This window comes from Zalophus californianus, chromosome 6 (genome assembly GCF_009762305.2).
Source record: "Zalophus californianus isolate mZalCal1 chromosome 6, mZalCal1.pri.v2, whole genome shotgun sequence".
In the NCBI taxonomy this organism is placed as follows: domain Eukaryota; kingdom Metazoa; phylum Chordata; class Mammalia; order Carnivora; family Otariidae; genus Zalophus; species Zalophus californianus.
The window spans coordinates 10,550,141-10,569,999 of record NC_045600.1 but is presented as its reverse complement, the minus strand read 5'-3'; the positions used below and the strand labels follow the sequence as shown (position 1 = coordinate 10,569,999).

At 55.4% G+C, this 19,859-nt stretch overlaps 1 protein-coding gene across 4 annotated transcripts in view; it reads right to left on the bottom strand.

The window, feature by feature from the left end:
* Positions 1 to 17,016, bottom strand: part of PRIMA1 (proline rich membrane anchor 1) — a 60,027-nt gene extending 43,011 nt beyond the window's left edge. For 3 of the 4 annotated variants that reach the window (XR_003515522.1, XM_027568771.2, XM_027568773.1), the window contains exons 1-3: positions 16,938 to 17,016; positions 16,143 to 16,269; positions 9,007 to 9,142 (exon numbers count right to left, since the gene is read on the bottom strand). Coding sequence is in view for 3 of the 4 variants with exons in the window: in XM_027568771.2 (XP_027424572.1) it covers positions 9,007 to 9,142; positions 16,143 to 16,235 (229 nt within the window). In the remaining variant the exon portion in view is untranslated. The remainder of the gene's footprint in view (positions 1 to 9,006; positions 9,143 to 16,142; positions 16,270 to 16,937) is intronic. The other variant, XM_027568772.2, reaches the window with a different exon arrangement.
* Positions 17,017 to 19,859: the final 2,843 nt, after the last annotated feature.

Sequence of the window (19,859 nt, the reverse complement as noted above, 5' to 3'; positions counted from 1 at the left end):
CTCCTCCCCAGATTCCGGATTCTCAGGGGGTCAGGGTCCAGTGTGGCCCTGATCCTGGGGACCTCCCAGAGCCCATGGTGGCACTGAGATGTCACTCACTGGTGTGCAAGTCTTACCGGCCTTTTGGCGCCAAGTGCCTTTGCACACACGTGTTCGTTTTCTGGTGGCACAGACCCCTTCCTGCCCACGCCTCTGGTGACAGCCGAGGGTCTCCGCCTTGATTTGGGCAAGAATCACCTCCCTCCAGGGTAGGCCAGGGCATTGGTCATTTTTAAAAGTCCCAGGTGATGCCAACACCTCCCAGTAGCCAAAGCTCAGGCATCCAACCAGAGGCGCGGGGCTGTGTACGATTCATCTCTGCAGCCCCTGGAACCTGCCAAGGCACAGCCTCTTGGCACACGTTTGCTCAGTAAATCAGCAAATAAAGGTTGGTTGAGCAAATTAAGAGTCCACATAAATGTGTAATCTTTTATTTGCTGGATACCAGCAAATAAATGGAAGACAAACAATTCCATGTATTGAATTGGGAGAAGGAAATTCAGTACTTAAAAATAAATAAAGAAAATCACTTAAAAGAACAAGCCAGCAGTCGTTAAAGCTCTTCTGAGTATCAGATGCTCAAGTCCAGAGACAAAAATCATGCTCACATGCGCGTGCACTATGCTCAGTTTAGAGTGGAAGGCGAGGCAGAGCCAGCCCATTTTGTGGATGGGGGAGCTGAGGCCAGCTTGGATAAGAAACTTGCTCAAGCCAGGATTATGTGGATGAGAGACCCTGTTTACTGAGAGTGGGAGTGTACCAGGTGCTAATCAAGGCCCTCACGTACTGTTTCTACTCTCACCCCCGCCTTCGGAGGACAGCCTCATCCTCTGCCTTTGGCAGATGAGCAAACGGAAGCTCGGAGAGGTGCAGTGACCAGCACACGAAGCTAAGGGCCAGAGCTAAGCCCAGCCCCCAGGCCCTCCTGCTCGCAGGCCTGCAAGTGGCTCAAAGATGACAGGACGGAAACTCCGACCCACAAATGATGAATGTCCAGTACCCCAAGGTCCCAAACCACGGTGACAGTGAAGACCAGCTTCACCAATGCAGCCCACGAGGCAAGACACTTGCCAAGCGACACGGTCCCTCATCAGGTCTCACTCTTGGCCAGGACAGCACCTTCATAAGGAGCTGGTCATGCACTTTCATAAGGAGCCTGGCGCCCTGTGGAGAAGGCCCGTCCCAGGGGTCGGCCTCCCCCTCTGCACCCATCTTGAGCTTTAGAGTCCTGAGAGGGTCTCCACCTCTGCTGGCCCCAAACTGCTCACAACCCGGAAGAAAATCTGGGTGGCTTCTTTAATGTGATGAAGTGTTGTTAAACCCTGGATTTGTGCTAAAGCCCCAGAGGCTGTGTCCTTAAAATGGCAGCCGCTGAAACGGTGGGACATCTGAGCCTTTGCTAACCCCTTCACGACGCCATCCGAGTCTGCCTGATGACCCCACTGGTGAGATCACCGACATCCGGAGGACCAAGGAGAGGAGCAGCGTGGGTTCGTCCCATGGCTTCTCTGCTCCTTGATCCCACAAAACCCAGTGGCATCACTGCCTCCTGTCCCTTCCCTACAACCACAGCCACCACTGAGTCCCATCACCCTGCCTCCAAAACCATCTTAAATCGGACTGGGGCTTGACACCGCCTGCTCTCCCTTGCCCCCACGTCCCCCCCATTCCAGGCCACACCACTGGCCTCCCCACCACCATCTGTGGCCTGAACCCAAGTGACTGGTCTCTGTAATGTGTAAATGAAGCCATGCCCCACCTCTGCTCCAAACCGTCCAGAGGATTCTCGGTGCACTTAAGAGAAAACCCAACCCCCCTCCCTCGCCTCCAGGGCCCTGCGTGGTCTGCGTGCTGCCTCCCTCTGAGCCTCGGCTCCTCCTGTCCTCCCTCACCCAGTAGCCAGAGCCACCCTGGCCCTTCACACACACCCCCAAGCGCCGCCCCTCGTGAGGGACTTGCGCTTGCTGTCGCCTCTGCTGAGAATGCTCTTCCCCTGGGGTCTTCCACTCCGCCTGGTTCCCTTCCGCCAGCTCTCAGCTGAAACATCACCTCCTGTCCCCAGACCACGCGATCTAAGTGACCATCCAGTGATGCCCTATCAGATCACAGGATTTTAACGACCTTTGTAGGTCGTTTCCCTCTATTTGTGATGTTTTTGGTTTATTTTCTGTCCCAGCGCCCCCTGCCCTGCTGGAGCCTACACACAGTAAAATGTAAACTCCGTCACTGCAGGGGTCCTTCTGTCAAGTTCACCACTGCCTTCCCAGAACCTAGCCCAGGGTCTGGCAATAGCAGATAGTCAAAATTATTTGCAAACCACATGGACGAGTGGCTACTGAGGACCTGCGATATGCCGGGCACGCACTAAGGAACTTGGCTATATGTAGCAAAGGATCCAGGCATTAGCCAATTAATTAATTAATTGCCAAAGATCGAATCTGATACTTAAAAGGGTCAGATGACTGCTATAAAGGAAAAAGAAAGTTCAAAGAGTGTGTGCGTGAAGATGGAGGGTGGCGCGCTTTTTAAAATGCAGGCCGATTCTCTGACACTCTATCAAGAGGCGGGAGCTGAGTCCCACTCCCCAAATGTGAGCAGCTTTGGGCCCTTGATTCCAAGGAACAAATGCAGTAGGAGCGATGCTGTATGACCTCCTCAGCCAGGTTCCACCTGCTTCTGGGGCTTGGCACGCGGCCGCCATGCTGCGAGGAAGCCCGAGCCACAGGGAGACAGCACGTGTGTCTGGTGCACGCGGCCGGCTGGGGACCCGACCAACGGCCAGCACCAGACACCAGACGTGAGCAGAGAAGCCGTCAAGGGGGACCAGGCCCAGCCAACTGAGTGCAATCTCAGGAAAGGCCTCCAGTGAGAGCCTCCTGGTGGAGCCCCGTCAACCTCCTACCCACGAGAGGAAAGGTAATGCACCTGCTGCTGTTTTCACTACTAATTTTGAGGGCGATTTTGTTTCTTAGACAGAACTCCAGACGGTGGGACCTCTGTGGAAGTCAGGGAGGGTTTTCCTGGAGGATATTCGAGCTGAAGTCTGCACGAGTTAAGGTCAACTACTTTGAGGGGCAGTCTGGTGCCAGGAAAGACTCATACATGCAAAGACTCTGAGACAGAAAGGAGCAAGGCTCAAGGACAGGAGGGGGGACTCCCAATGCTGACTGTCCATAATGGAGGGGAGGAGGCAGGCAAAGGATGCAGCAGGAAGCAGGAATGACCTCCCCTTCTTACCAGCTGTGCAGCCTGGGACAAGTAACTCACCCTCTCTGAGCCCTAGGCTCCTCATAGAAATTGGGGATAATACCACTTACTACAGAGAAGAGTGGTTAAGGATTAAATGAGCTGAGGAAAGAAAAGCTTCCACCGCAGTACCAGGAACCAAATATCATTTTCTTTCTAGTGTTCTGGGTGAGTGAAAAAAAACATTCTAGAACTTCCACAGTCCCATTTGTTTCTCTTTGTTAACACTTGGCCCTTGGCACAGGGGATGGGGAGCCAGGTGACCCCACTCTAGCTCCACCACTGCTGGGCGACCTTTGGGGAGTCACTTAACCTCTCTTCTGGCTTTTCTAAGAATAAAACAAATGCAAAAATAAAACCTCTATCAGACTTGACTCCGTAAAGACAGGCACTATGGAGATGCAGGCTCACGCCTCTGTTCTGCCACAGCTATTTTTGGCCCAATCAGCCTCAAAAGCAGGTCTCACAGAGGGGTGTACGTGCTTTTCCTTGAGGGCTGGTACATGTCTCCTTCCACGGCCTCAGCCATGTCTGAGTCACACGCGGGGACGAGTGGGCATTGCTGACATTTACCAAGCGAGCCCAGGTCCTGAGCTCTGGCGGCTGCCGTGGGCTTTCTGCTCAGGTCCCATGAGCGTGCCTTTGCCTTTGCCAGGATTCACCCCTGCCCACGCCTTCCAGAAATATATGGACCTGGGGGACCCCGATTAACCGCGAGCCTGGCGAGGGCTGCCCCGAAAGGGGCCCCAGGCGGGACTCTCTGAAAACCTTTTCCTTTCTGTTGAAAACCTAGGAGAGCCGACACATCCTTAATGAGCCAACTTCATCCTCAAGTTTCTAACCTGATGCTCCTTTGTCAGCAGACAGGTGCCAGGACCGTGTTTAAGTAACTCCCAACCTGGAGGCCAGTGACCTTTTATTATTACTACTCTGATCATTAATATTTATTAGCTGCCATTTATTGAGTATGACTTGGGCTCTGGGTTCTGCACTGTGTTAACTTTATAGCACTAAACCCCCCAACCACCCACATGCAGTTGGTGTTGTCATTAGCCCCATTTTACAGATGCAGAAACTGAGGTCCCATGCAGTTAAGGATACCTTGCCCAAATCACTTAGCTGATGAGCAAGATTTGGCACCAGGTCTAGAGGGCGGGAAAGCTGGGCTGCCACAGGGCTTTTCGAGCATGTAGTTCCTGCCACGTGCAGCCTATGTCATCTCCAGTCTTCCCAGCAATCCCTTCTCCAGGGGGTACCCCCAGCCCCACTTTACAGATGGGGCCCTAAGAGGGAATGTGACATGCCCAGCACGGCAGACTTAGCAGCGGAAGGGCCGGGTCTGCCTCGAAAGTCCCCTGTCATTCTCTGGGACACCAGGACGGTCCTGGGCAAAACAGGACACGTTGGTTGCCCTGAGCAGCAGGGTGCTATTTGGAGGAAGAGGGTGGCCTGCCCGCCCAGCCACATGGAGAACGCCCAACAACTTCTGGAGGTCACTTTCACGGGAGACCATACAGGTCTGCAGGAAGATGCACAGAGCTTTCTCTCTTCCCTCCTCCCTTGATCCCAGACCCACACACTGTAGCCCACACTCCAGCCGACGAACATTCCTTCAGCAGGGAGCCTTCTGCCTGATCCTAACTCTAGGCTTTGTTTCCACCGCTCCCTCTCTCCCACGGCCTAGCCCGGCCAACATCTACCGGAGAACTCTTTCATGCCATCCCAGATCCTCCGTTCCAGCCCCTGCTGGGGAGGCCAAGTCCCTGTGCCCCTCTGGGTGCCGCTGGCGTGCCCACTGCAGGCACTGGGCAAACACTGACCCGTGAAGGAGAGGCCCTCGTGAGCGGAATGGATGCAAGACGCATCCGTGGGACAAATGGGCAAAAGGCTGACATGCGCTCAGAAACAGCGTCTCCCGAAAGACGGCAGGAAAGGACACTCCTTCTGCAAACTGAACTTCGTGAGGGCAGGAGCCGCCCCCCTCTTGCTCACTGCTGACTTCCTAGCCCTTGGCACCATGCCCGGCACCTGCTGAGCTCCATGCACACCTAGTGAACAAAACCACCACAGAGGCTTCACAGCACCGAAGCCCTGTGCCTGCTGGGAGAGGCCGATTCCTTGGGGACTAGAGAACAGGCTGAAGTTGTGGCTGTGGCTCTGTCTCTGTCTGACATTTATTGGGCACTACCTGTGTGCAGGGGGCTAGGCTGAGCTCAACAAGGACGGAAAGAATGTACAAAATATTTTCTCTGCCATTAGTCTCATCTGCCTCACATGCCCCCAGGTAGGCCATGGCCCCGGGGGGCATCCTCTCTCCCATCCCTGCCCAGTGTCCATGTCTTCATCCTGAGGTTATCGCCTCTCTACCCACTCCACCTGGCTCTTCCCTTGGAAAGCCATCCCCTCCTTTAACCTCCGGCCCTGAGCGTCAATGCTAAGGGAGGTCACATGGCCCAGGCCCGATCAGTCAGCCCATTCCATCCTGTAGGACTGACCACCACTGACCCAAGGACAGACATGTGACCCAAGCTGGTCCCCTGAAAGTCAGCCCCAGGACTTTAGTTGAAGGATTCAGGAAGAGAAGCTCCCTTTGTGGGAAGATTACTGACAGTAAGGTTGATGGAATCCGGGAGCCTGGGGTCCTCAGGGACTGGGTCAGCCTCAGAGAAGGGACAACCCAGGGGAAACCAGAAGACAGAACGACAGAGACAGAAATCCAGTACTATCATCATACAAGGCCTGCTGCTGGCTATCCTGACACGTGAGCCAAGAAACTAACTTCTCTCACCCTGGTTTTAGTATGGCTTCAGCGGCTTCGAGATGCGTCTCTGCTCTGTGTAACTGAAGGAGCCCAGCCATAGAACCAAGTGACACCTGCTCTCCTCAGCCCCAGAAGCCCTCGGGCCCCAAACCCAACATGAGGCACCTGTCCCCCCACACAAGGCACTCCCTGCCTGCCTCCCCGTCTCTGCGGCTCCCAGCCTGGCTCCAGGCCCTCGTGGGCGGTCTGGGGCTTGAAGTCTCTTACGAGTTCCCTACTCGACTCCAGTCTAGCAGCTCACCCCCAAGCCACCCTCCACATTGTCAGGAAAATGGATCTTTCCGAAGAGGACAATAGAGAATCATGCCAGTTCCCCGATTCACACCTTTGTGGGCTTGCTGCTCTCCACGGCAGATTCCTAAAGCATGGGGTGCGTGTCCCTGCAGGTAAGTGAGCTGCCTGCAGATGGCACGTGGACCCAGCACGCTAACACACGGAGACAGAACAAGAAATTTCGGTCCCCTCTGGCTCTCTTACAAGCCTTCTGATTTCTTTATAGGGAAAAATCTCTCCATGGTCCTACTAGGGCTCCGACATCTCTACCACTTGCTTCTCTCCCTTTTTAACAAAAAGAGGGAAAGCCTTGAGCTGGGCACCTTCCGCAACAAGCTAGAACTTCAAAATATTGTTTTGTGCTTGTTGCATTTGTTTTTATGGTCACTTTCTGTGTATGCAAATGATAGTGGTTTTTCATTGACAGTAGTTATATAAAGGTTTCTTTGGAAATTAATTTATATAAACACAAAAGTGAGTCTATTTAAAGAAAAACTAAGGCAAATGACAGGACGTATACGGAGATGGTGAATCACGTTTGGCAAACAATGATTCACAAGATGCAATGTGATCTCCTCAGCTGGGCACACGACACCCTCACGGTCCGCCCCTTGACCACTCCTTCAAACCCACCGAAGGGCTTTTGGCTCCCATGATGAGGCTCACAAAGTCAGACCTCCAAGCCTCTGCCCACGCTGTTCCTTCTGCCCAATGTCCTTCCCTCAGACCCTCCTTCTCAACCTAGAACAATCTTATTTATTCCTGAAGACCCAGGTGAATGTTGCTGTCTACTGCGGCCCAACTGCTCAAAGATCTCAAGGGCCCCCCTGTGCTCTCTTGGGCCACTTTTTAGGGATTGCTGAGAGGCCTTCCCTTTGAGGCTGAGAGACCTCAGAAGACCAGAATGGTCTTTCACCTCTGTGTCTGGCACAGAAGCTCAGTTAGCATGGGGGGGATGTGGACCCATCAGATGCAAGCATATCTGGGGACCACAAAGGCCCAGAGCCCAAACAGCGGGAAGAGAAGGGGGTGGGGAGTGATCTCCAGACGCAGGTGCCTGAGGCTCGGCCCCACGGCACAGCTCAGGAATTCCCTCAGGAGACAGGAAGAGGTGAGCATCCGGGCTACCGGGTCCTGCAGAGGCCTGGAGCAGACAGCCTAGCAGGCCAAGCTTCTTGACTTTAACTTGCATTTGGATCATCTTTGGACTTGTAATGCCAATTCCTAAGCCTCACCCAAACACTGGCTCGGTGGGTTTGAAGTGGGTCCTAAGCTACACTTTAAAACGAATGCCTCGGGGCGATTGGGTGGCTCAGTTGGTTGAGCAGACAGACTCTTGGTTTCGGCTCAGGTCATGATCTCAGGGTCCTGGGATCAGGCCGCATGTTGGGCTCTGCACTCAGTGGGGAGTCTGCTTGAGGATTCTCTCTCTCCCTCTGCCCCTCCCCCCACACTCTCTCATGTGTGTGCGATCTCTCTCTCAGATAAATTAAAAAAGAAATGCCTCAAGTGATGGTGAGGCCCACACTCGGAGAAACACTGGGCCACAGGTGTCCGCACGAATGGAGACAGGTAAGGGCCTAGCAGACAAAACGCAGAAATGCATCTGAACGGCAAAGATCCTCCAGAACATCGCATCACTGTCTGGCCACCGAGAGCCTGAAGACACAGTCTACTGGAGAATGAGCGTTGTCAAGGTTATTTACAGTATGCCCCCAAATAATTCAACGGAGATGTGTTTAATGAGGTAGATCCACGCATGATCACAGGCAGTGTTATACGCCGACCCTGGAGTGATCCATCCCAAATACAGAATCTCTTGTTAGAGACCTTCTCGACTAGCGATTGTGAGCAGGAAACTTAACCCCTCCGAGTCAGGATGAGGCCATTTGTGGCTAAAGAAACCCTCCTTTGGGGCGCCTGGGTGGCTCAGTTGGTTAAGCGACTGCCTTCAGCTCAGGTCATGATCCTGGAGTCCCAGGATCGAGTCCCACATCGGGCTCCCTGCTCGGCGGGGAGTCTGCTTCTCCCTCTGACCCTCCCCCCTCTCATGCTCTCTCTCTCCCTCATTCTGTCTCTCAAATAAATAAATAAATAAAATCTTAAAAAAGAAAAGAAAAGAAACCCTCCTTCGTTCGAATGACCAGGCAATCAAATTGTTCGTAGATGAAATCCAGGCAAACCAGAGAAAGGGAGGTTTCTAGCAGAACTAGCTGCAAATGGCAGTAAGAGCCTCCACTTTGGTTTGTTACCAGTCGCCTCCTCACTTGCGAATTAAAATAGAGAAGTGAAAGCATGTGGACCCGTGGGGTCTTTATGGCCAGCCCAGTGGCTGCCCCCCTTCCAAGCTCTGGCCTTCAGAACAATCCAGGCCGAGTCACTCATCAAATGGAGATTGACTTTTATCTGATTAACCGATGGAGAAACAGCCTCCTCCATCTCGCAGGAACATTCTGTGGGAAAGGCGTTTTGCAGACTGCAGGGAAAAGTTGGGCCTTGGCTTCCCTCCTGCTTGGGCAGTGGAAAATTACAAAGGAAGCAAGGCTGTCCTCTGCTCTGCTCACGGGTTCTTCCTGGGCCCGGAAAACACAAAGAGAACCCCGGAAACGGAGTGAGCCTTTACTTACCTGGGGCGGAGAGGAGTCGGGGAGGTGGTGGGGGCGGGGGTGGTGGGGGCAGCAAGGGAGGGGGGCGGCACTGGCAGATGTGTTGACAGCTGTCGGTCACCTTGGAGCAGGACTTCTGGGGCTCACCATGCGTCACCTGCAGAAACGGGCAGGTGCCCAAGAGAAGAGCATGAGGCCGCAGGGAGCAGAAATGGGCCCGCCCCACCCACTCCCAGCCAGGCTGGAACTCGGGATCCTTCCCCCAGGCCACGGAGGGAGGAAGGCAGGAGTCAGGGTGGCTTGAAGGGAACAGTGTTGTGGGAGGCCGGCCTGGTGGGTTTAGAGACCAAGGTTTTATTCCTCACTCTGCCAGGGACAGGCTATGAGACCGTGGCCCGTGACCTGGCCACTGAGAGGGAGACAAGAATTTTATGGTTAACTCTTAGAATTTCCCTAGCGCACAAATGAGGGACCTGAGGCCCAGGCTGCCCGAGGTTCCCACACCCGGGCAGTGACTGGATACCGATTTTACCTCCTCAGTAACCTGAGCCAACCATTCCTGCAGTCTTCCTTGTTACAGCACAAGGCCAAGCCCGCCCCTTCTCTCTGCCCACAGGTCCTGACAGCCTTCCTATGTCCACGCAGGGCCAAGGTGCCCCCCATCTGGAGGGAGGAACCTTACCCAGACCGGCCATGTGAGCAAAGGCAGCCTGAGTGGTCTTGTGGGAAACACACCAGACCAAACCCTCCTCATCCTCCTAACAACCCCTGGGCACCTGCCCACAGCTCAGGAGCTCACGTGGCCACAGGGCCCTGCTCCAGAGGCCCCTGACGATGTTCCCAGCCCCACCTCACGCCACGCTCTCAGCTTCTGCTCTGCTCCCAACACCCTTCTTCTAGTCCCTGGGCCCTGGCCACCCCCCCACCCCCCTTTACGTATACTGCTCCACTGTCCCAGAATGTTCTCCCACACCTTTCTCTGACTTGATCCATTACTCAGCTTGGCTATCGGCTCCTCAGGGAAGCACCTCTGACCAGGTCAGGTCTCCTTTTATAGGCTCTCCTGGCACCAGGCTGTACTCTGTGGGGCAAAAATCTACATTTGGGTGATTATCTGATTCCTACCTGTCTTCACCATTGGACTAGATGCTCTGTAGGGGTAGGGGCCCAGCTTTTTATTTTCATCCACTAAGGGAATCCCTGGCATCCAATAAATATTTGGTGAATGAATGAATATTAAAAACTGGCCCAGAATCCATGCCTCTCGACTCCTGATCTGGTGTTTTTTCGACACCAGTCTTTAGTTCTTCACCTGTCAACCAGCTTGGGGCTGGGCTCAACCAGCAGTTCCCAACCCTGACTGCAAATGAGAATCTCCCAGGCAGCTTTAAAAAAATACTCATGCCTGACCCTTTCCTAAGACCGATTAAATCAAAATTTTGTGTAATTTTCCCAGGCTAGACTTCTACTGTATAGCCCGCATGTGTACTGCTGGCTTAGACACACCGTCAGCCTCCCTCCCCATGGCAGAGTGCCCTAACCTGCGAGCCTAGGGTTCTGTGCCTGTCCCAGGGAACAAGGGGATGTAAAAGCATGAAGGAAAGAGTTGGTGGGCATCCCCACCTCAGTGAAGCCCCCAGTAACTTCTCCGGCTGTCCTTTTGGGGGAGTAGAAACCCAGAACCCCAGTTTCTCTGCAGCTAGCCACCTGCGGTCTGCCGTTGGGAAGGGCATGCTATAGACCACCTTTGGGTGCCAATGCAGTCCCTCCAACACGCGTGTCCTGGGCCGGCAGGGAGAGTCCCTGGGGCTCCGATGCTCCCTTCACACTTGGCGGCTCTGAACAGGCTGGGTGATGACCACTGGGTGATGGCAGTAAGAGGTGGTTGATTTACAGCCCCTAACTTACTCTGTATGAGGCCGAGAAGCCGAAGCCGCTGCTCACCACCTTTTAGGGTTCTTAAAGGGCCACTGACTGCGTTTCAAACTCCGAAGGCAAGCTCACCTCCCACCAGGAAGAGCAGATCCTCGGATGGGGTGTCTTTCCTAGTTAGTTGACGGGAATGCCTAACTCCCTGCGCAGACGTGGTAACCCCCACCAGCTTCTCCACCAGTGCACCTGTCAGCTCCCCCGTGGTCATAGAGCCACCCTCCTCCCGTTCCACCCTCCTCCTGGTGCCGACCTTCTAAGACCACGGCCAGGTCGGGGGGTGGGGGGGAGGTGGGTGTTGCTTGGAAGGCTCCATTCTGCCAACGATAGCCTCCGAGGTCGCTTCTCTGCTGGACTCTACCAGTGTGCAAACGTCAAGCAATGCTACGGCCAAACCAAGGACCCTCGCTGAGGGGCAATTTATGCAAGAGTTCCAGAGGAGCACGTCTGCTTAACCTGGCCCAACTCGATGACCCATTTTTGTGAGAGGATACAAGGGCACCGATGGTTACGAGAGTTTAAAGTGATAAAATTATCAGCAGGGAAGCTGGGGCCAAGTTTCAAGACTGAAGGGGGAGGGAACAACGGAGCGCATGGCATTTAAAAAAAATCCATGGTTCCTTCGTCTGTCGGATAATGGCCCCACTGGAATGGGAGTGTGCACATCTGCCTAACCAGTCACCGTCACAGAAGTAATCCGATTTGGGGTGTCTATCCTTCTCCCTGATTGGGGGGGCCCACCTGGGGTCCTTCACTGGCGTTTGGTCCAGCGCAAGCCTGTGGCCACTGAGCCGCTCTTAACTGACACTTGGTTACTCAGACCTTGATCCCCTTGCCAACCTCCGGAACCCCATTGGATCCACCTGCTCAGGGCTGCTGCCTCACCCTGTAATCTCTGGGGCACTCTGCCCCTGTTTTGTAATGTCTGCTCCCCGCACTGAGCCTCGAGCATCTTGGGGCAGGCAGGCGGGTGGGTCTGTGCTTCCCGAGTCCTGACCCAGTACGCCTTCCTGAGCCCTACTGTGTGGGAACCACGGCTGGTAAGTGAGAGAGGCAAGCGTTACCACTGACGCTTATGGGGGGCGGGGGGGTGGGACAGGCCCAGCGAGGCTAAGTAACCTACTAGGATTTCACAGGGCCCTGCATTCAGTTGGCACACAATGAAAAGATGTGTTGGGGGATGGTCTGCCCACCAGTGGAGAAACACAGGATCTATTCTGCTCCCCAACTCTGGGTCCACTTGGGGGTTCTATGGATTGGCGGTGTTGTATTTAGACCAGTCGAGAGGAGACCTCAGCATTGAGAGCTCGTCTCAACGCCTGGCTTGCTTGGTTTGTATCTTGGGGAGTCCCACAGGGAGAAGGAACTTTCCCTGAAGCCACCTGCTCTTGGCTGGACTTGACGAAGCAGGGGCAGAGGCTCAGAGAGGTCAACGACTTGCCTAAAGCCCGCAGAACAGAAGCTGACATCATGACTTCCTGCGGCCACTTTTCGTCCAGTTTTGCTGTCCCCTGCCTTCCTGCCCCTGCTCTGCAGCATTGTTCTGGGGCCAGAATCTTGTCAGTGCTACTGTCGTGGAGAGTGGGCTAAGGCGCAGGTAGGTCCCACAGTCACCTGGATTTGGTACCTGCCACTGTGGCCCGGCAGCCATCAGTTTCTGCCCATTCTCACTGCTACCACCCTAAACCAGGATACCATCATATCTCCACTGGGCAGCACCTGCCTCTCACCTAGGATTATGAGATAAAATAGAGGGCATCTTGTTAAATTTTAGAGAAACAACCATTTTTAGTATAAGTATATCCTAACTATTGGGTGGGATATACTTACACTAAAGCCCGAGGCGGCGTTTATTTGAAATTCAAATTTAACTGGATGTCCTATATCTCTACCTGCCTAAATCTGGCAACCCTCCCCTCCCCAGCGTCTTTGCCCCCTTGCCTCACCCCTGCTGCCCCAAATCCATCTTTCTGCTGGGCCTGGACCGAGATTTCTAAAATGCCAGCCAGAGACTATGTCATTTCTTGCTTAAAACCTTAAAACGGCTCCCATAGCCCTCGGGATCGTGTCCGAACTGTAAGGCATTATGTTAGGGGCTTACAACAGTGGCCTTACCTGGGACTTCCCTCCCCGGGGTTCTTCCCACGCCCCGTTCTCTCCTCTGGCCTTGGGGCTACTCCCTCTGCCTGGACACTTCATTCATGCCTGCAGCCTGCTCCTCTCTTGTCCTTGTTCACACTTCAGCCACAGCACTACCTCTGCAAGCCTTCTCTGACTCTCCCACCAGGTCTCGTCCCCAAGCCGACTGCTCCTGCTGAGTTCTCTTGCCTATAATTGCTTCATTTCCTCTCCAGCACCAGGCTGTCAGTGCCGCGAGGCCAGGGACCACTCCCCCCTTGCACTTAACAAAGGGCCTGGCAAACAGTAGGTGCCCCCAATAGATGCTACTGACGAGATAAGCCAAGCTGTAGTGACTGATCATAGGAGGAGCTCAGCATTGCTGGTGGCCCCCCTTCAGCACACAGAGACCCATTGGCCCGGGTCACAGCCTGTCTCCCTGGAGGACACCCACAAAGATGATGGCTTCTGGCATCTTGTATGGAGACAGGCCAGCACCACAGTAACTTGATGAGACACACTCCTGTCACACCTAATAAATTTGCCAGCCTGTCATCCTCTTTGCTTGCAAAAAAAGGAATCATCTGGAAGTGAACTTAGAAGAACCTAAATCACAAAAGCTCAGAATCTCAATTCTAGACATATTAAAGAAGAAAGGGGGGAGGCTAGGGAATGCCCCCACCAACCTTGTGGCAATTAAAATGTCATCCGACTTTAAGGATTATGTTTCTTATCCTCTGGGCGACAGCCAGAGCTTCAGGCTGATTTCAAGGTGGGAACCTGGTGCTTCGTGGGGGACCACAGGTCTCTTGCTTCACCAATTATCCTATCAATTACAACTCTTTGATATGTTGGTCTCACTCTTGCACATGTTTACAACTTTGGGGGATTCTTCTGGCAAAATGCTTACGAAAGCACGGATAGCTCTGAGTTCTTTCTCTATATTCAAGAAACTCCTATGATGTGGCAGATTTCAATCTCTCCACTTAGAGGGAAATACATGGCCCTCATGCACTTGTATCTTTCTTTTCTTCCCTCGCTTCTCCCGGAGTCAGCTCTTTTCCTTAAAAACCAGATCCATCCATTTCAAAGCCCCTCTTCCCTTGGCTTCTCAGCCTCTTATCAATTGTAGATTAATTTTTCCAGAGCCTCCTGCCAACGTTTTGCCCATTTTACTTGTCTGGAGGACTCCTGTTCTAATTGATTTTCACAAAAATTGACTTGTATTGAGTAACAGCATCTGAAACACACACACACACACACACACACACACACACGCATGCACGCACGAGCGCTGCCTGGCTGAAGGACATTGCTAAAAAACTGAGCTGCGTTCACAAGATTATTTCTTTTGGTGGTGATGGTGGGGAAGCAGTGGGTCTGCTGTGTGAATCCTGCTAGTTCACGCCACAGAGATGCCAGCCTCGGAGGCTGACAACAGCACGTTGCTCTCTAGGAGTGTTAGGGAAAACTGTAAACAGATGAATAGAAAAATCAAGTGAACTTCACATCTGAGGTTCAACTAAAAGTTGCACGAGGCAAGCTGGTCCCAAGCCGCCCAAGTGTTTAGAAGTGATAAAATCCTGAATCCTGAGGAGGCACAGCTGAGTTTAATAGCTGCCGTTTCACACATTAAACAAAGCTGTCAATTCCGGAAGGAAAACAATCGTGAGGGAGACAGAGGGAAGCCAAAGAAGCCAGAACAGAAGATGAGCCTGGGGCTGGGGCTGCGGTTGGGGGGGGGGGTGTGGCTGGCCGACCCACCTGCTCAACTAGCATGCTTCTTCCAGCCTGAGAGCTCCTGGTGCTCCCCAGTGGTCACCCAGGCCACCATCCAAGCAGGACAGACAGCTGGTTTCCAGTGGGGCCCCATTGCGCAGGGCAGCTCAAGGACTGCAGCAGACCGGCAAGTGGTCTCACCCTATCCCCTCTCCTTTGGTTGATAGCCCCCTACTCAGGGCAACCATCTGAAAGATCCCCAACCCCCAACATGCCACCAGAAGAACATGAAGCCGCAAAACCTCCCGAGTTGGGGATGTCGATGCTCAAAACAGTAAAAATGTCCTCCCGTGCCTGTGGAACCGCTGAAAATTCAAAAACGTCCAACAGATTCTGTCGTGATCAAGAGAGTAGCTGGCCATCCAGATGGAAGAGCAGCGTGACTATTACTAGTATCGACAATGGCGGTCACAGCCACCATTGAGGGTTTATTATGGTCCAGGGGCTGCGCGAGGCGATCTTTACTTGCTTGACCTCATCAAGTACTTACAAGGGCACAGTGAGGAACAAGAAACCAAAGCCCCAAGAGGCATGACCTGAAGTCCTGAGCCGGTGAGGGGCAGAACTGGAGCTCAAAACGCAGAGCTGACACCAAAGTCCACGTCACCACTCCACTGTACCACTGACCGTGGACATTCTGGAAGGTACCAGGGGCCACGCCATCTGACCCTCTCCCTGAGCCTGACAGAAGTCACTCCAGCTGGTGGCCCCCTGGCCCGTGCCCCGGGGTCTCGGGGGCCCAGGGTGAAGGCTCCAGCCCCAGGCAATCCTTACAGATGGACAGTTTCTTCCTACATCTCCACCAGGGGCCCCATCCACAACCTGTCCACATCCCCAACTCCGCTGCCTCCAGGAAACACAGCCCCAGCTGTGGTTAAGTCCAGTTTAAGAAGGCTAAGTACAAGTTTACTAGTGATTCTGGTGGGAAATAAAGAATGTATAATTCTTGGGATCATTTCCTTCTTGAGTTTGTAGAAGCTCTAAGGTTTCTTTCCCTGCATTTCTGCAACAGAATGTTACCATCGAGAGGGCACTCCCAAGCCCTTTCTGTTTCACGGCTGTCCTGCAAGCCTTGCTAGGCCAGGACTGAGGCCTGCCCCAGAGTTTTTCCAGATCTTTTCAGGGCCAGAGTATGGAGGGGTAGGGAGAGTGGGAGGGCATGCACCTTTTCTTGTCCTAAGCTCTCCCCAGGAGCAATCGGAGGGGCGGCTGCAGGAAGCCAGGGTCGTGGGAGTGAAGTGCCACCGCCCCCCTTCCCCCCCCCCCCCCGGCCCCCCGCCCAGAGTTGCCCGGGAGAAGGTCCTCCAGCCCGCCAGCCGCCCGCCGCTCACCTGCACGAAGCCCCAGAGAGGGTGGAGCGCGCAGTGCAGCAGCAGTGAAGGCCAGCAGCAGCCCCGGCGCAGCACCAAGTCCCGGAGGAGCATCTCGGCCCGCGGCACCACCGCTCTCGGGGGCGAACTGTCAGGGGAGCAAAGCCCGGGTCAGGCGGGCGCCGCGCGGGCACCATCGCCCGCGCGCACCCTCACACGTAGCCGTCCGGGCTGGGCGGGCACGCCCCGCACCCTGGGGCACCCTCATAAACCAAGACTGCCCCTTCACTCCAGCTTGCACATTCGCTGACCCTTGGCGCACACTCACAGAAGCCGGCATCCCAGAACCCCCAACCCTGGCGCACACCCACAGAACCTTATGTGTATCCCTTGGCTCCGTGCACACCCCCAGAATCTTGCGTGCACACTTTGGCTCCATGCACACCTCCAGAAACAGCCAAGCACACTTAACCGAACCCAGTGCATCTCCCCCAGAAACCTCCCCAGCCATGCACAACTCACTCCCACTGCGAGCATACTTCAAACCCGGCGGGCACTTCTCACCCTGCCTGCACACCCACAGAAACGGCCGTGCACACCCACCGACTCCTGCCTGCACACTCGCTGACCCTGCGAGCACAGCACCAGGAAATCACACGCTGCGTGCACCCTCTCTGCCCCGCCGGCCCTCACTGCGCACACTGCAACATAGGCACCTCCGGGCGCACCCCATGTGCCCTCGCGCGCTCTCCCGAGCCCCGGCCTCCCGGCTTCAGGGCGTGAGCCTCCGGCCCTGGTCTCCCTCTCCGCCCGCACCTCTCCAGCGCCTCACGCCACCTTGCCTGGCGGCGGCCCCAGCCGATCCTCGGCGCGGGGAATGGAGGTCTGCGCTCCCCCCGCGGCAGACTGTTCCCGAGCCGCCGGACGGCCCCCATTTAAAGCCGGCCGCCTCCCCGGTCCCCCGCCCTCTAGGCGGGGCCTCGGTCCTCACCCTGGTGACTGCGCGGGCGCCCGGGGGCTTCACCTGCCGGGGAGGAGCGCCCGGCACTGGAGCAAAAGTTTGCGCGCGGCTAGGGCCGAGCCGGCTGCCGAGCGGGGGCCGCGCGCGGGGCGCCCGCACGGGGCGCAGGGCGCGGCGGCTCCGGGCTGCTCCTGGCCGCGCGCGGGCCGGGAGGGGCGGCACCCCGCGCCGGGGGCCGGGGCGGGCGGCCGAGGCGGAGGGGAGGGCGGGGAAAGTCTCCTCCGAGCCGCCTGGAGCCGGCGGCGCGAGCCTCCCCGGATCCCCGCCCTTGGCGGTGGCGCCGCGCGGCTGCCCGGGGCGCGGGGGTGCCCGAGCTCTCCCCGCCCGTCACGCCGGCCCGCGGGAGGCGCTGCCCGGGAGCGGCCGCTCGGGTAGCAGGGCCGCGGGCGGAGGCGAAATAAATAATGCACGAAAAAGGAAAACAGACGTGAGCCTCGCCAGAGCCTCGCCCGCCTCCCGCCCCGGGCTGCGCTCCCGCCCGCGCTCCCCGCCGCCGCCGCCAGCGCCGCCGCCGCCGCAGTGATTCCTCGTCTCCATCTAGCGAGGCTATTGTGTATTGGGCTCTTAATAATTTATTTATTCACCCGCGAGGAAGAAGACTCCCAGCTCCAGGGGCTCACTCCGCGCTTGCCCTCCCCCCAAGTTTCTCCGCGGCGGCGGGAAGGGGGCAAGGACCGACTCGCGGAGACCCCTTTCTGCGCTCCGTCCTTACGGACTGTCTCCCCTCCCCCGCCCCATTCGGAACGGCAGGCCCCCCCTGGGTGTCGGGGCTCCAAGGCGCAAGCCGCCCCACCCGGAGCCAAGGGCCCTGTTGTCCCTTCTGTGGTCTCAGCCCGGGGACCTCTCCGACCACACGCTGCGTCTTGGAGGGAGTTGCCTAGGGCCCTGGGGAGGACGTCTCCACCTCAACCATGCCCAACTCCTCTGTCGGAGGCAAGATTATCAACAAGTCGGTGGAGAAGTAGCCTGCCACGTTTTTCTCAAACGGGCTGCCCCCGGCCTCCGCGACCGCACCGCAGGTATGCGCAGTCGCTCTGCAACTCGGGTGGCCGTGCTTGGGAAGCGCTTTGACTGATGAAGTAGCCTTCCAGAAGGTCCCCGAGGCATGGACAATCCTATTTTTAGGTTGGGCGAGGGAGGGAACCAGGGGCAGAGGACTAAGAGTGGGGAATCAGACACCATAGTTTATTCCCTGAAGAAACGTTTATTTAGTTCTTTTCTCAGTCTCTGTGGGCACCCTAAGTGACATCAACACACACTCAACTGCTCCGCAGTTTTTGGACCAGTTTCCCAGGGACCTCTTTCCCGGAGAGTGCCGGGGCAAGACTGCTCTCCGTGTAAATTCTGTAAGCCACTTCTGAGCCCCAGGGATGCAGGGGGACAGCTGTGAATGGGGGACTCCGGGCCTTTGGGAAAAAGCTGGGGGCCTGGTCAGGGAGACAGATCAGGAAATCAGCCGTTCTGCCCTCTGGGGCTGTGGTGTGAGAAAGGGGCCTGCACTGTAAGCAGGGGACAGGAGTGAAGACGAGGGAGGGGGCAGTCAAGGCTTCCAGGGTAAAATGACCTTCGGGGGGTGGGGGAGTAGTTCAAGTGTTGGGAACCCCTGGGGCAAAGATGTGGAGATACCTGTTCACTCGCTCATTCATTCATTCATTCATTCATTCCATACATAGTGTCCTTGAGCACCTACTAAGGGCCCAACAGAGCATTTGAGGCTGGGAACATGGGAACAGGAAACCATTCTAGAGGGACCATCCTGGAGGGAGGATGCGTGGGAAGAAAATGTTGGAGAGGGGACTTCCGGGGTGACTTTCTCTCGCCCGGAGTTTGAAGCAGAAGAATGAGTCACAAAATTGAGCCACTATTTGTCAGCTGAGGTCAAAAGAACACTGATTATCTTAATGCCTTTCTACTTAAGCCAGTCAGGGTATTTTGTTCAGTTCGTGATTTCAATCTTTAGATGTGACAACAACCTGACATGTTTATATATGGAGCTCTTTACCACTTCAGAAATGTCCTTGGGGCGCCTGGGTGGCTCAGTCAGTTAAGCATCCAACTCTTGATTTCAGTTCAGGTCATGGTCTCAGGGTCGTGAGAGCGAGGCTGGAACCGGGCTCCCTGCTCAGTGGGGAGTCTGCTTGAGATTCTCTCCTTCTGCCCCTCCTCAAAAAAATAACAAATCTTCTTTTAAAAAATGTTTTTATATCACATTTTAATGCACTTCTTTTTTGTTGTTGTTAAGATTTTATTTATGTATTTGACAGAGAGAGACACAGCGAGAGAGGGAGCGCAAGCAGGGGGAGTGGGAGAGGGAGAAGCAGGCTTCCCGCCGAGCAGGGAGCCCGATGCGGGGCTCGATGCGGGGCTCGATCCCAGGACCCTGAGATCATGACCTGAGCCGAAGGCAGCCGCTCAACCAACTGAGCCACCCAGGCGCCCCTTTAATGCACTTCTCACAACTCTGTGAGGTAAAGGTAATTGCTCCATTTGACAGGCTCGGAGGAGCTCGGAGGAGCTCGCCCAGAATCCCACAGCTGCTCACCTGGGTTTCACAAGTCCTGATCCCCAGACAGCGGTTCAGTTCTTTGATAGGACCTGGGCAGGCTTTACGTGTTGAAAAGCCTATGTTGGGGGCACCTGGGTGGTTCAGTCAGTTAAGTGTCTGCCTTCAGCTCGGGTCATGATCCCAGGGTTTTGGGATCGAGCCCCACGTCTGG